The sequence below is a fragment of the Dermacentor andersoni genome, chromosome 1, assembly GCF_023375885.2.
Source record: "Dermacentor andersoni chromosome 1, qqDerAnde1_hic_scaffold, whole genome shotgun sequence".
NCBI lineage: Eukaryota > Metazoa > Arthropoda > Arachnida > Ixodida > Ixodidae > Dermacentor > Dermacentor andersoni.
In genome coordinates, this window is record NC_092814.1 from 75,832,664 (window position 1) to 75,848,114 (window position 15,451).

The window sequence follows — 15,451 nt, forward strand, 5'->3', positions numbered from 1 at the left end:
ACACATGAATGAAGTCTTGGTATCTTTCAAATAGATGATATGAAGCCAACTGCATCGCTGGCAACGCGTCTGGTGCTTCATTTTCAATACTAAGCACTTCTACTGATATTTCAGTTGTTGGTAGTTCCAGAAGCCAGGGAAGGTAGTTTGGATCTGGATGCCAGAACGTCGAAACTGTGGAACGTATACTGATGCAACACACAATCTAACTGTGTTCAAGCACGACTCTCAATACGTGAAACGCCGATATGATCGTCAGTTACTCTGTGAAACACGTGACCCAACGCTTAGAGCATGAGATACAATTGCAGTAAGTGTGCACTGATTTCAGGCGAAATAGTGTGAGCATGGCAAGGCAGTAAATAGTGAGCATCTGCATCGCCGGCGTCGCAGATTGCCGGAACGGGGCGCGGTTTCTCGGACTCTGCCAAAGACCTTTGCGGTGACTTTTGGATCCCTTTTCTTGTTTTTTTATTTCTTTATTATTTATTTTTCAGACCAGTAAAGAGAAACGCTGCGAAAAACGAAACATATACGCAGATAAATATGTGCGGAATATCTGTCCTAAAGCTGCCACGTTGTTTACGCCATGTTCGGGTGGTTATGAACTGCGCTTGGCGCCTAATGCGCCGCGTTTCTTGCAGCATGGTATGGTACCGTTGAGCATTTTTTTTTTCTTTCTTTCCCCTCTCGTGACTGCAGTGCCATTCGGGCTGCCGAGCGCCATGCCCCCCGTGCCGCCCCGGAGGATCGGCCATCCGTACCAGAACCGGACGCCACCCAAGCGGAAAAAGCCGCGCACATCGTTCACGCGCATGCAGATATGCGAGCTAGAGAAGCGCTTTCACAAGCAGAAGTACCTCGCCAGCGCCGAGAGGGCAGCTCTTGCCAAACAGCTCAAGATGACCGACGCCCAAGTCAAAACGTGGTTCCAGAACCGAAGGACCAAGTGGAGGTGAGCCCAATTTCTTACCATCAGTGCAGTGCTGGCGCTGTATCTTCTAGACTATACTGGGCCAAGAAGTGGAGAATCTTTTCTTCTTCTTCTTTTTTTTTTTTCCCGAAGCGACTGTCGTTGTCGTAAATACTGACGCGCTATTTTTATCCTTCTAGTGTTCGTTTTAAATTTTCTCCTCTCACGTACCGCCCTTCTCACGCTGCGTCTGCTCTCACTGCATCGATAGACTCAGCGTCTAATTGACTGTAGCGCCTCAAGGTTCGTGCTAAAGGCACTATATAGAACGAAAAATTTACCCTCACAGAAACGGTGCCCTTAATGAATGACGACAGTTGAAAGCGAGTGGTTCTCCCCTCTGTTCCCTTATTTGTAAAGGCTGAAGGCACTATGGAAGAGACCGGCATGTGTATTGTCCTGGTTTTCGCAAGGTGGCCCGAAGTCGGACAGAATGGAAAAAAAAGAAATGGTCTGTTTCACTTTAGCTTCCAGGCAACCTATAACACGAGAACTGCGTTTTCAGCTTTCTGAAGGCTCAAACAGCCGCGGCAAGCGGGCATTACGCATGCATCTGGGCCGCGCAGACACTCTTCCAGTGTTCCATCCTGAGACGACTTTCCCTTTGGCTTCAAATCTTCGAGCAAGCAGCCGATGCTGCGGGCGATAGCGAGCGACGCAGTCGGCCGCACGGAGGACGCCGACGAAAATCGCACGGTTCCTCAAAGAGAACCGCCAGGTAGGATCCCAGCCGGCCGTCTGCAAGGATACTGTTTGAAACTTTTTAGTTGAGGCAGCCCCCTGGGAGCCGGTGTCATCAAAGCCTCCATCGCGCGCATACCCACTGACTTCTCTGCTACATGCCCGCGACACGCCTGCAGGCGGCGACTCGCTCTCGATGAGACGAAAGTATACGGAGCGCCGTGCGGCAATAGTATTGAGTATTGAAAGGAGCATCGCGAAGATACTAGAGCGAAAGTAACGAGCGCAGCTAGCGGTCCTTCTTCTGACTCAGTCCACTCTGTCTTTTTCTTCATTTGTCGCCGCCGCTGCTCCTCTCGCGGAAAGTGTCTTTGCGCGGCAATGTCCAGAAAACCAGTTTTGTGACACGGCTTTCTCGGAAGAGAGAGAGAGAGAGAAATAAAATAGCGAGAACAGGGACCCCGGAGAGCGCGCAACGCCGGGGAACAGCTTCTTATCTTAATTATCTGCCGCTTTTGTCCGGACCGTTGAGCATACAAACGACCGCATTACTGGGGCTGCGGCAGGTCCTTAAGCGATTAGAGAGCCGTAAACTATACCCGCTTGCCGCGATGCGCCGACTGATTTCTCGTGCCTCTCGAAGGGCTACCGTGTCGGCTTCTTGTGCGCCGTCAGTAATGTTCCATAAGAAAGTCGGTGGCAGCGCTGAATTAGTGGGAACAAACAGATGGGCAAAGTACACGAGCTCTTTCTGGTGGTCTGCAGAAGGCGTGCACAGTCGGTCACTTAGAGACATGTGCAAGATGGCTTCGAGCAAGAGAACAGTTGAAACGCGATTTGCATGACTCGAGAGCGCGATATTCAGAGAGAGTGACCGCCAGTTGTCAGTGCTAGTACGACTTCAAATGAATAAATAAAGTAAAGAAAACGCATCTGCAAGACAGAAAGAATGGTTTTCAATCCAGCACAGTGTCCTGCTTTTGACTCCCTGTTGACAAAAAATAACTTACTCAATTAAGCACAAGGCTACTAAAAAAAAAGAAAAAAAAAAGCTGTATAGGTTATATAGCGCTACTTGGATAAGTGTACACAACCACTTAGGTGGGTCCGTCTAAGTGAGGGTATTGCAGTTTGTATGAGCCAGCTATGCAATTCGAAAGTGGTCAATTACAGCGCATGGTGGCATGATCATATCTCTGATGGCATGATATAACCAAATGCCTATATACCAGGTGTACCTTTATGGAGGAGTTATTTTGGTTCTTTATCGGCTGACGTAGTTTAAGGCTATTAGCACAGCGAATGGCACTCGCATAACGCCATCAAGGAAAATCATTTTTTTTTACTCCTACGTTTGAAACAGAGTTCGCTGCATTTTCATTCCTTTAAACCGACTCTCGACACCCAGCGCGGTACTCTTAAAATATTATTTATAATACCTTCGAATTATAATTTAATAAATTTGAATAGTTTAGGGCCAATGGACGCCACAATTGATCAAAAACTGGTTCTACATACAAACATAACAGTTACGACCAAGCAGCCCAACCATGATCGGGTGAATCATGCTAGAAAGCGTCGCATCGTTTAGCTAAAAGTGCAGCCTTCGCCAGTGAAGAACCTTAAGTAAGTAAGAACTTACCGGATGAATTAAAAAATAATGCTGTGATTTAGCCGCAGCATAAAATTATACGCAATATGTCTAATTCACCTATAATTCCGCTAAACGTAGCGACCGTGGGCGCCGAAAATTTAAAATTTCGCTGACATTCGCTCATTATCAAGGAGCAAATGTATGCATGCTACAGCTTTATCATGTTGTGCAGAGCGTAGAGTTGGGCCGTATTAATGTAGCGATGCCTTCCGCTCGTTTGTATGCGACTCTTATCGTTTACCGTTCACGGACAGCGGATTGCATTGTTAACGCCGGTGGACCGTCACTCTGGCCACTGAAGAAGCGCGAAAAGCGAGCTTATGGGTGGCATCAAAAAAGGCATCGGCAGAATGTCGCGACCTTGCGTTCTAGTGCATACCATACAGTTCCCCTATACACTACGGAAACTTGATGTTGGACGAGTTCGTCAGGCTTATTACTTAACACGTCTTTAAGACGCGAAGAAATATACACAAAGAAGGAGGAATAAAGATAGGAGCGATGAGCGGAACGCTTTGTGAAATTCCCTCGCGCAGTTCCGTGACTTGTACTCATCGTTTATAATACGTATGCACTAAACCGACTAACGTAGAAAGGACGAGTCGCGTCCTTCGTGACGTATCGCTCGTGCACCATAATGGCGCCATGAAAGAACTAAGCTTTTCTTTTCTTACGTGAGGCATCATTAACGCGAATTACTTACATATGTACGAGAAGTTATGCCACACGCACACACACACACACACACAGTGTATATATATATATATATATATATATATATATATATATATATATATATATATATATATATATATATATATATATATATATATATTGTGTGTGCCTGAGGGGGGGGGGGGGGGAGTGCACCCGAAGAGGTAAAGTCTCTTGGCAGCTTATTTCGGCACGAACTTGACGGCTCACACCGGTTATAAAATTATAGCTGGCTGGGACGATCAGCCGAGCAAGGAGGGGACGCATTACGAAGCGAGGAAACAGGCGCGACGCGGCAGCGCAGCCCTTTGCCAGCGTCATTCGGCAGAAGGCGTCACTAAAGCTTCTCGAACCTATATGCGAATTGTAGCGGTTAGCCCGAACGATCCCTCTGACTCGAGTATGCGTCTGATGCAGATCCAAAAAGCCCGCGCATGGGGCGCAGACGTGTGGAGAAATATAACGGTTTGTGCGACGGACATCTGAATGGCTTGTCTGCGAAAGATCACAATTGATAACTGCTCATTTGCCTACGGTACTGGTAATATTTTGCAGTCCTCGAACCCACTTCAATCGCGCAAACAATTTTAGAGCCCCGTTCCCGTTTCCCTGGGGCATTATTGCATGTACTATACATAATATACCACAGAAGATGCAGATGGTCAAGCAGCCTGCTGAGAGGCCTCACCCGCAGGATGCTTCGCCTACGCATGCGGTGGGCGTTCCACGCTACAGCAGACCCTCCGTTTCACGTGGAAAAGCTTCTTTTCCCGAGATAGCATGCAATATTTTCCTTCGGTTCTTGCTGGACATGTAAGCTTTAGGTCATGCATAACCCCAATGGATGAGTGGCCGGGTTGACGAAGTTTTTCGTTCGCAGAAAACACTCACAGCTGGGCGGCGCCTCGTTGTCTTCTCTGTCATGACTGGCCGGAACGTGCTCTAACACAAACCGTTTTTGAGCAAGGGAGCGGCTTTATGAATTCGGGCTCCCAGTTGCGTAGCTGAAATTAATTTTTCACTAGTCCAGCAGCCAACGATAGCCAAAATTCAGCAACATGCGAAATTTGCGATTCCTGCTTCGTTCTTCTCAAAAAAAAGAAAAAGGGGTGCTCATGCGGTCGCGACCTGAAGAACGCATACGCAAAGCGCACAGCCGCGGCGGCGCCTCTCCGTGCGGCGCGCGACCTGTCCCGCGGCGGAGCCTCGAAAGGCCGGGCATTAGCGCCTTCGACTTGCACACGTACTCTTCTCAGCCAATGGCCGGAGCGGCAGGGCCGCGAATTACGTGGTCGGCCGGACGACCATTATCGGCGCGCGCGAGCGCCCGGCTTCCGAATTGCGAGCTGTCGTGCGCTCGGAGACGCCCGGGGCCCCATCCGTGGCCCGGCTCCAATGGGCCAAAAAAAGGGGGCCGCCGTGCCTCGCTGCCGGCAGTGCGGCCAGGAACCGGTGACCAGGCGGGCAGCCGGCCGCGACGGCCAATGTAGCAGCGCCGTCCGGGGCGCCTCTAATTGCCGCAATTTGCCCTGATGACAAATGGCCGATGAGCGTCTCCGGCGTCGTCGCAGTCTCGGCGGTTGAGAGAGAGCTGCGCCACAGGCACTCCGGAGCGGGCACGCTATAGGTTGCCCGCTCGCAGCAGCCGCAGGATCGCCGCCGGCGTGCGAGCTCGTGTGCATGCGTGCGCGTTGCACCGAGAGTTGCGCCGTTTGGTTGCGCACTCGCGTATGGTGAAGAGGCCTCGAGAAAGAGGGGCGGCTGAAATGAATTACAGCCTCTAATGAATCACGTAGCTTCTCGCGAATGTGTCTCTACTGTTCCTTGAAACCCCCACACGCGCTAAACACTCTTAAACAATTATCCTTGTTCAAGGCCAAAGAGCCATTGTTGTGTCCTCTTGGAAGAAGAGCTTAGATTGTTTCGCTTCATTCGCAAAGAGCCGTGGAACATGAGTCAGCGAGTGCAAATGTTCCAGACACAGTAAACCGACTCGAGGAAATGGGATATGCACCTCCATTTAATTCTCTTACCCCACTCTGAAGAATGCATGCACTATCAAGCATCAAGATGGCCGCTAAAGCTTATGGTTAGAAGGTCGTTCACTCCGAAACGTCTACAGTAGACGGGCTAATAATGACTACGCTATTTTCTAGAAAGTAACGGAAAATTTGTTTTTAGATCTTAGGTTAAATTACTTTACACATATGGAAGAAAAGTTTTTGTTGTTGTTGTCGTTGTTTTGTGTGTGTTTATTCGTCACACGAAGAATGGTAACCTTATAAATCATCGTATATTTCTGTCCAGCAGAGGTGAACAACGTCGCCCAAACTGCATGCCTTGCGCCATGCAATCTGAGTAGCACGCTGCGGCCAGCGATAAGCACATGGTAGCGCGTCATGTATAGCAGTGCGGGAAGCGTTCTTTCAGTAAAGTTGATGTAAGGAGTGTTTCAGAGTATACGGGCCAATGAAAAAGACAGTAAAGTTACCGGTAAGGGAAGACGCTTTACCGGAAACTGGATCATTCCTTTGTCGATAAGCGTCTTCTTTTTTGTGGTAGCAAATGAATGCGTTCGACATAAGCAAGATTTTGTAGTTCTACAGAAAGCAGAAATTAAGTAGACAACGCGCCGGAAGCGCTAGCCAAATCGGAGTAAAGTAAGCATTGACGACGAAATCGGTAGTCTGTTCGTTCTTCATTTGGATAAACACGTAAAATAAATGCGAAAGCAAAGTCTTCAGCATGCTTATACAAAGTTGCTGCTGTGAAATAACATTTGAGAAGCTAAAGACAGGCGGCAGCTCTTCTGGGGCCAAATTCACAAAGCTTTTCGTTCGTAAGTGCTTTCTGCCATTGGCTGACCACCTTCGCCATAATATGTCCGGCATGCGTATTGGCGGAAATTTTCTCTTACGAACAACTCTAGCTTTAAAGATTTTATTGAATATGAGCCCTGAAGCGCAAAATTGTGAAAACATTTCGCTCGCTTCGATCATCACGTGCATTGATCCCCAGGGTCACAATACTGCAGCGTGGGTGCGAAAAGGCGCGAGCAGCCCATGGTGCGGTGAGAAAACAAGATTTTCCGTCTCATCATGAAATAACTGCCCTTGTAGAAAGAATTGCGAGTTTTAAGCTGTCATCATCATGCCGCTCTGGCGTCGTTCAGAACATCTCCTTGTCCTCAGGCTCACACTCCACCCTTGTATTTAGCGAAGACAAAACATCTTTGCCCACCACAGCCGCATCTGCTCGAACCTATGACAAATGCGGCAGTCTGCAGTTAGAATGGGGACGTGCTATCGCGCAACTTTCGCGCTTCACATATTTCTCTTCCTTTCTTTTTCTTTTTTGCGAAGTTTTGTGAGTGACGCAGACTGAAAGGGGCGGATCAGCGAAGTGTCGTCGTGCCGCCTCCATTGACGTATCCGTACTTCGTCATCGCGCAATCATCATCATCGTTCTTTCATACAGTTGGGGGATGCTGCACGCGGTTGTATGAGATTTGCGCAAGTTGAAATATATATATAGGTTGGCGGGGCAGAAACTACTGTCGTAGCATACGAGTTCACAGCCGGTTGAATCGCTCAAGTCTGCAGATATAAGAGTAATAATATACTTCTCTGGATTCCAATTGAACAAGCGTAAATAGGAAGACAAATAATGTCTACTTAAAGTGTATAAAAACGAATGGTCACTATCATTCATAGTATATACAGCAATAAGATGACACGCATTCCGGGACCGTCTGCTGCAAACACGAAGGAGAAGTAACTCGAGGTCGCTTTGAGGGAACCAAGTGCATAACACTCAATTACGCGGAAAGGAAGGCGCGCTAGGTCAGCAGTTCTAGAAGCGAGCTTAGTATTAGCAATTCATGAGCTTCTGATCTATCAGGGTCTGATATTGGTCCGCTAATTTGGCTAATAAAACACCCACGACTAGGAAGCGCAGCAGATTTCTTCCCCTCCGCTCCTCACGTGGGCGGACAGGCATCTTTTCAATGATCTCGCCACACTCGAGAAGTGCGCACACCGTATAAGCTAGCTTCGTCTAAAGAGCGCGATAAAGCGCGAAAGGCAACAAGCGAGTTCGGTGGGACTCTCACGGTCAGGCACCACCGTTCGTTGGCAGCAGCGCAGCCATAAGCAGTCGTTCTATACCGCTTATTAAAAAGGTCGTTAGGGATAACAAATACCTCTTGGAACCGCAAGCGTTCCCGTGGAGCGGACAATTCGAATAGCAGCCGCGCTTTCTCGGGCTGCGCCCACATGTGGGCTACGGACGAAGCGCGCCGCCGATTACTCGGACGGCACGCAACGCGCTCTTAGCAGCAGCAGCAGCAGCGTCAGCGCATGCCATTTACTGTATGACCATCGGTGGCAATGCCTAGCGTTTATTCGGCTGTTAGGGAAAGGCGGGCATATATATATATATGCGAATGCGCGGTAGACCGGCGCCCACTTTGTTAAAGGCTGACAGGCAGCGACGGAACCGGCGGAGCACATAAATCACGCGCGCGGCCGTATACCTCGGCAGCGCCCGATCTCGGGCCTCTTCTTCGCCGGTGCCACTCGAATAGCCGCCCAGCACACGGTGTTATTAAGCGCGCGCCAGTCTCCGCGCGCACATGCAAGTTATACGTGCGCGCCCGCTGCAGAGACAACTGCTTACCACCACATCACCCGGCTTGATAAAATGGGCACTGTGTAACTGCCAGGCACCATTTTCTCCTGGCTCCGCTCTCGCATCCGCCCGAGTCGTGGCGCAGAAGCGCCTCGGGGCCGCGCGCAGACGGGGCCATTTAGGCGGCGCGGCTCGTTCGTTCCCAAAAGTCCCCCCAGCGCTGCCAGAGGACGTGACGCGCGAGCCGCGTTATGCGCCCGCTCCTCTTTGTTCTGGAGCGCCGAAGCGGCCGGCGGCTACCGAGTTCATTCGGGAGGTTGGGCTCGGTAATGGCCGCTTATCAACGCTCATTTAAAATGCTTGTTCCGCGAGAGAACAGCAGCGCGCGGCCGTATACGCCGCGCGCAGCGCTGCTTCTTTCGTGCCTGTTATGTACGCGAAATGTGAACGCCCCTGCGAAAAACGCTAGGAGGTGTTCAACGACACGCTTCGCGGCGTTATACAATGTCCGCGCTCGCCCGCCGGCGCGCAAGACGAAGTGCAGGCCCGCCTTGATGGCGCTCAATTTGCTCGCCTATATGCTCTCATCCCATTGGAGCGTGCTTCTAGAAAAGAAGAAGGGAGGGGAGACCTTCGAGTCGTTCTATTAACCGGCGCTTGTTTGCCTCTGAATGCCTCGGCTTTTGTCAAAGTGTTGTGTATAAATAGTTCAGAGCCCTGGTTACAAGCGTTAATAAAGTTGTCAAGAGCTTAGCAAAGCCACCAATGGTGCCCCCCTCCCGCCCCCCGCCCCGCCGCTAAAATGAGCCGGCTGCTGCCTTTAAGAAGCACATAGGCGTTTCTTAGCACGCCTCATATGCGTGCAAATGTAGTTACGGGGTACACATGTTAAAGAGCGCCCATTGTACATATAGCTAAAACGTCGCGCCGTGTAGGTATGCATATATGCTCATCAGTAGACACCTGCAGTTTCTTTTATACTCGATAGCTTGTTACGTATACAGTCGACTCCCGTTAATTTAACCCTTGCACGACGCCAAGATTTGGTCGAATTATTCGAAAGTTCGAATTACCAAACGGCAACTAAACTAACAATTCAAATAGTTTTATTGCTTGAGGCAGTCCGTGATTTCTTTCTGTTTCTTGCGCTTGAAGAACAACTCAACCGATATGCGGAATCGAGCACCGACGTGTTTAATCGCTGCCTCAGCTTTGAACATAAAAAAGGAAAGAATGTGCTGAAAGTTCTGAAAGTAAAAGTAGAGAAAAAGTCAAATAAAACTTCTTCACGCCTGGGGAAGCAGTAGCGCCGGGTGCTATATACTTTTTTTTCTTTTCTTTTTTGACGCCGTAGTAGCCGCTGCACGCGTGAGGGGACACGCGGTGGGGGTCTAATTAACCAAATCAGTATGTCTTCGTGTCCGAACTAATCAAATTTCTCTTCCAAAGCAATGTATGATTTTGTCTGGTTTCTCGCCGGAGACATTGCAGTGCATGCGTTCGAATGAAGCAAATATTCAAATTAACCGAGGTAGAATTAACAAGAGGCGACCGTATTTACCAATGTATAGCGTTTCTCTTTCGACGTAAGTTACACTCTATGTGAACTTTCAGCAAAGACTCCGTTATTCGTCTTTATGGTGAACTCGCGAATTGAACGAAGTGTTCGCAGTCCGAATTCTGTAGTTGAACGTTATGCTTGCTCAAACGACTTGCTCAAAGGACTTGATCGAATAGGTTTCATTTAAAGCAGGGCGATATTATATTTGTAGCAATCTGATAAGTTCGCTGACTTAACGTATACGTCCATGAGAGCAAGCAATGTAGCGTGAACGAAGAGACGTACGTAAGACCAGACACGTGCAGCGTGGTTTGAGATCTGTTATGCATTATACTTGCTATCACGGAGCTTCAAGCACCTGGAAATTTTTATTTGATAACTTATTCCGCGACTGTAGGACGATGGTTCCCGCAAATACCAACCCAGCGGCCAGCTGCTGGTTGATTCCAGCATGTTTTCAGAAGCTCGCCGATTGCGTCCATAAGCGGAGCTTTCCGTCTCTCCTTCCATATATAGCGTTTCACACACAAAGCGTTTTGTTCTATAGGAAACGATTTGTGTCTGCCTTCGGTTTGTGTGCGTGCTCTTCAAGTGCGTTGCTATAATTAAGCTACGCATACAACCAACAAGCCCAACAGTAACTGTAAGAAAGTTATGGAAGGGGGGAGGCCGTTGCATGCATGTGTATAACGGCACACGCGCTCGGCTCTCGTCGGTGACGCATGCGCGTGTCTTCGGAGGAGCGCGCGTGCAACTGAGCCCTCTTTAGGCGGATAGTGTGACAGAACGCTCGCGCTGTCCGGTGTGCGCGTGGCCGAACTGACCATACCGAGGCCTCAGGGTTCAGGCTGTAGGGGCACGTCCTGACCCGCCACATATCTCTGCAGTTGACTCACGTTCGCCACAGGCGGCGCCGAGCGGGCGCGCAGGTCGATCGGGCGTGTGCGGCCCCGAAACCAGCGGCGCGCTCTTCGCGGCGCGCAATCAATAATTAATTCGTTCCACGCGAGGGCTCCGCGCGCCGATTCAAAGCTAATATTAATGCCCGATTAAAGAGCACGCGGACAGAGAACGTTTCGCCAGTCAGACCGAGAGAGAGAACAGAGAGACCTGCGTGCCTCCTCATATATATACGAGTGATTAGCCACTCCCGGGGGTGTCCGCGCTCGACGCGCGGCCGAGGGAGGGGCCACTTGTAGGCTCCGTACTCGCTGGCCCGAACGTGACCATTGGCGGAAATTAATGCGCGTTTGACTCCAATAAATCTGGATTAGAGGCTCACCGCTCTCCGCCGCAGCGCCCAGGCCCCACGGAAAACCATTGTGAAAACAAACAGGCTGCCGTCTCGGTGCGATAAATCGCACGAAGGGTGCAAGAACCGTGCCAATGGCGACTAAGGCGTCGCCTTCTGCAGGTCACGCTCGTGCGCTTCTGAAAGGGCACCTATACTCGAATTTGTTGCTCTTAATTCCAGTGGAAAAGCTGCAGACTATGAAAGCGTATGCACATCGCACCCCTTCGACATTTCATCAAAATTTTCGTGCTTCATCGTCCTGACACGTATCTGGTTTTTGCCAGTTTGCCATGGAACAACCTCTTATTTCAAGCCGTCACTTATATATAAAAGCTGCTCTATGCAAGGCTGAACTGTGTATTCAAGCTTCTGTAAACTATTTTCACAATTTCTTTTCTTTTCATTTCTTTTTTTTTTTTACGTGAGTTCTGCATGCCCAACATCGTAGAAATAGTTAAAGAAAGCAACCTGTATAAAGCCACAAGGCCGCAGGGCGTCTGTTGACACATTGCGCAGTGAATGAAAGTAAAAGAAATGCGCGCTATATAGATGGCATAAGTTAGTATCGTTTCAGGCGACACAGAGCTGTACACTATCGTTTACGAGCTATATAGCTGTCGCCACACCAGCTGGCTCCTCTTATCTGCCCACTATTATCAGACAAGACACTGACGCCGAATCGCGTGCACTGATATATATGCGTGATGGAGAGAGCCCAGGAAGCGAGAGAACGAAGTGCGTCGCATGCAACGAGCCTGCGCGCGCGGACAGGACGAAACCGGCGAAACTTTACGAGCGGGACGTTAAAGAGGCTCGCCACGGTCAGCGGCCAGGGGGGACGGACGAGCTCTTCCTCTCTGCAGCTAGCTGGGCGGAGAGGCTGGCAGCCATGAATGATACATTCGAGAAAAGTCGCGTTTACACGGCGAAGAACGCCTGAGCGGAATTTTAAGTGCCGTCGGGGGCACCAATCATTGCAATGGCCGGGGCCGATTCAGGATAATCGAGACCAGCCGGCGTTTATTTTCCTTGGCCGCGTCGGCCGCCGAAGCAACAGAGCCGTCGTCCCCTCCCCTCGGTGCCGTTTTTCGTGCGCCAATTAAAACGACGGCCAAGGGGGCCTGCCCCTTGGCGAGACGACGACGCTTCGTCTGGGGCCGTCCCGGGGCGTCCGGCCGCACCGAAGAACCGGGGTACCCGGCGAGCGGTGCGGGGAGGCACGGGCACGATTGCGCGGGCCCTAATGAGCGCCCAGAAACTCCACCCCATTGACGCGGCGCGCTTATCGGCGCGGCGGCGTGCTCACGAAGGCGCCAGATTTCGCGCGGGGGCCCCTCTCGAAACGCTTCGCCGCGCGTGCGCGCTGGCCAGGCGCAAACAACGCGCGCTCGCGAGCGCGCCAGGTGCGCGGCGCCGCGAACAATAGACGCGCGTGTCCCGCCGCAGTGCTATAGCACAGTGCGAGGAGGGCTGGGTTCGAGGGGGGGGGGGGGGGGGCGCTCGAGGACGCTGCTGGACTTTGCCACGACTACGGGCGCAGCCGCGCCGCAAAAGGTGCTCGCCATATCAGCACGCAGATCGTTTGTAACTCCGTGCCGAACAGGTGTGCGAGCAACTTGCAGACACATGGATATGCGCTGCGCGTCCGCCAGAGAGCCGGCTGCGAGCCAATTCCTTTTCTTTCTTCTTTCCTTCCTGCGCTTCAGAACGATTTTGGCCCAAGATTTCTGCAGCGATCCTTTTTCCGCACGTCTCTTTTTACGATCTGACGACAAAGAAACTATGTTGGAAGAGTTTCCCCACAGCGTCTCCTTCGCTCTTCTCGTGAAGTTTCACGTCACGAAGTCGTTACGCATGCATATAAGCCCACGTGTAGCGTCGCCCTCGAGCTGCGTAGGGGCGCGAGCACGCATGTCGTCGCAACCTGCCCTCGGCGCCTTCTTGGCTTCTTATCTGATCGCTTTGTAGAGGAAACTCAAACCAGTCGCTGTGTGCTGTGTATAAACTGCCGATGGAGGAAAATGTGTCGTGAATATTTTCTAAAAGAAACCGCACAATAACGCCGAGATAGGTACCAAAAGCGGCTTAAGGCTATATTCGTCGAATATGGTGGCCCTTTACAGTTAGGACCAGACGTGGATTGTGAAAAAGACGCATAGGAGGAACGCTTTATAGGCGTAGTTCGTCGTAGAACGAGTAGAGAGAGAGAGAAATAGAGTAAAGGGGAAAGGCAGGGAGGTTAACCAGAGGGGAAGATCCGGTTTGCTACCCTACGTAGAACGAGTAACCTAACCGTGTACTATATATATCCAACGTCGTACAGTACCGTTCTCAGGGATGTTATAGATTCCTATAATCCTAGCAGCGTCAAGCACTACATTGCAGAGGATAAGCTGCTCTTCCTGTTGGTGTTCTTTATTTTGTCATTCTTGTGAGGTAAAAGGTCTGTAAATAAGCACTTATTTTACCGTCGCTATAGGCTACACACATGCCGATACACCAAGGCCCTGTGCGGCCTACCACCTCTCTTCCGACCAGAAAGAAGAAACCAGGGCCTGCACGGTACGGCACAACAGCATGTCGAAGATGTAAATTACGCGATGTACCGCTTGCTCAAGCCCAAAGGCACTGTACGCTCGTGCGAAAGTCGGTACCGCTTCCCCGCTGACCTAATGCACCTGTTATGAGCGAGCATTTATACGTACGCCCTCTCTCGCGGTATCAATTCTGCAAGTTCCCGCCGTGCCCTCTTGTTCCCCTAGTCCGCGCCTCTCGCATCGTCAAGTGTAAGATGGTGCGGCGGTGCCACGCAACGCGAGCGTCTTTGAGAAGCGCCTGCGCAAAATAAGAAAAAAAAAGCGGCAGCGGAAGCGCGTCGAGCAGCGTGCCGTCGCACATTTGCATAAAGGGAGCGGCCGCGGCGGAGGGACCGGGGGCTCGCGGGCAGCCGCTGATTGCAGTGGCAACCGGGCGGCTCTCTAATCTAGCGCAGGTCCCGGCGCCTGGACCGCAGACGCGGGGGCGCCCGTCGCGGCGCCGGGGCCCCGTATGCCACCACCCCTCTCGAACGCCGCGCTGCTAGACCCCCTCTCACAGGCGGCGGCCCGTGTGTCATTGCGGCCGCGGCTGCTGCTGTCAGTGCGCCGAGAATCCTCCGGGGGAGAGAGTGAGCGCTAATGGCCGCGGGTGGGGGCCGTTCCGGCGGCCAGTGTTCACGGAATCGCCGCTAGTGATGATACCCATTTCGGCCGCAAAAGGTGCGCTCCGTTTCTCGTCCGATTTGAATACAACCTGCCTCGCTACTTTCGCTGCCTGCTCAAGGGGCTTTTCCCGCCGACATAGGTCGAGAAAGCGTTTCATTACGGCAGCCTTGAGAAGCGCGTAGCGCGGATGAATGGGCGGACTGGTGCTGTTCGGACGGGCTGCCCTTCCGCCTCCCCCCGACTACTGCGGTTTTCTTTTGAGCGGTGCGTGTGTGCAGGACCGTCGCGAGCGCCCTGTCGGCGCTGTTCTTCGCGCGGCATACTCGCCGACGCTCCTGGTGAATTACAGAGTTTACTGCGCACTCCTCCCCCCCCTCACGACCTGCGAGACGGGGAAAAGCCGGCGGCAACGGGCGACCGACCTGCTGCGTGAAACGAAGGCTACCGGCTCGTAAACCGCACGGACAGATGGAGCTTGTTTAAACCGAAAGACCAATGCCGGACTCATGTCGCTGCCCTCCCTCCGCTGCCCTCCCTCCGCTGCCCTGCTCCGTAATCTCAGTCGACGTCCCTTTTATCGGTCGTCAGTCAGTGTAAAGACCGGTTTTGAATGTCTGCCTCGGCGCCAAAGAAAGTGGCAACTCTGCCATAACATGTGCTCATAGCGAGTCGTGTTCGTGTATAGGTAAGCAAAACGGCTGTACCATGCTGAACAAAAGGAAGTGCGACCAGACTTCTCTTT

General features: G+C 51.4%; 1 protein-coding gene across 2 annotated transcripts in view; it reads left to right on the top strand.

Annotated features, from left to right (window-relative positions):
- Positions 1-15,451, top strand: part of LOC126546260 (T-cell leukemia homeobox protein 3-like) — a 79,646-nt gene that overhangs the window by 39,946 nt on the left and 24,249 nt on the right. For both annotated transcript variants that reach the window (XM_050194410.3, XM_050194411.3), the window contains exon 2: positions 703-955. In XM_050194410.3, coding sequence (XP_050050367.1) covers positions 703-955 — 253 coding nt within the window. The remainder of the gene's footprint in view (positions 1-702; positions 956-15,451) is intronic.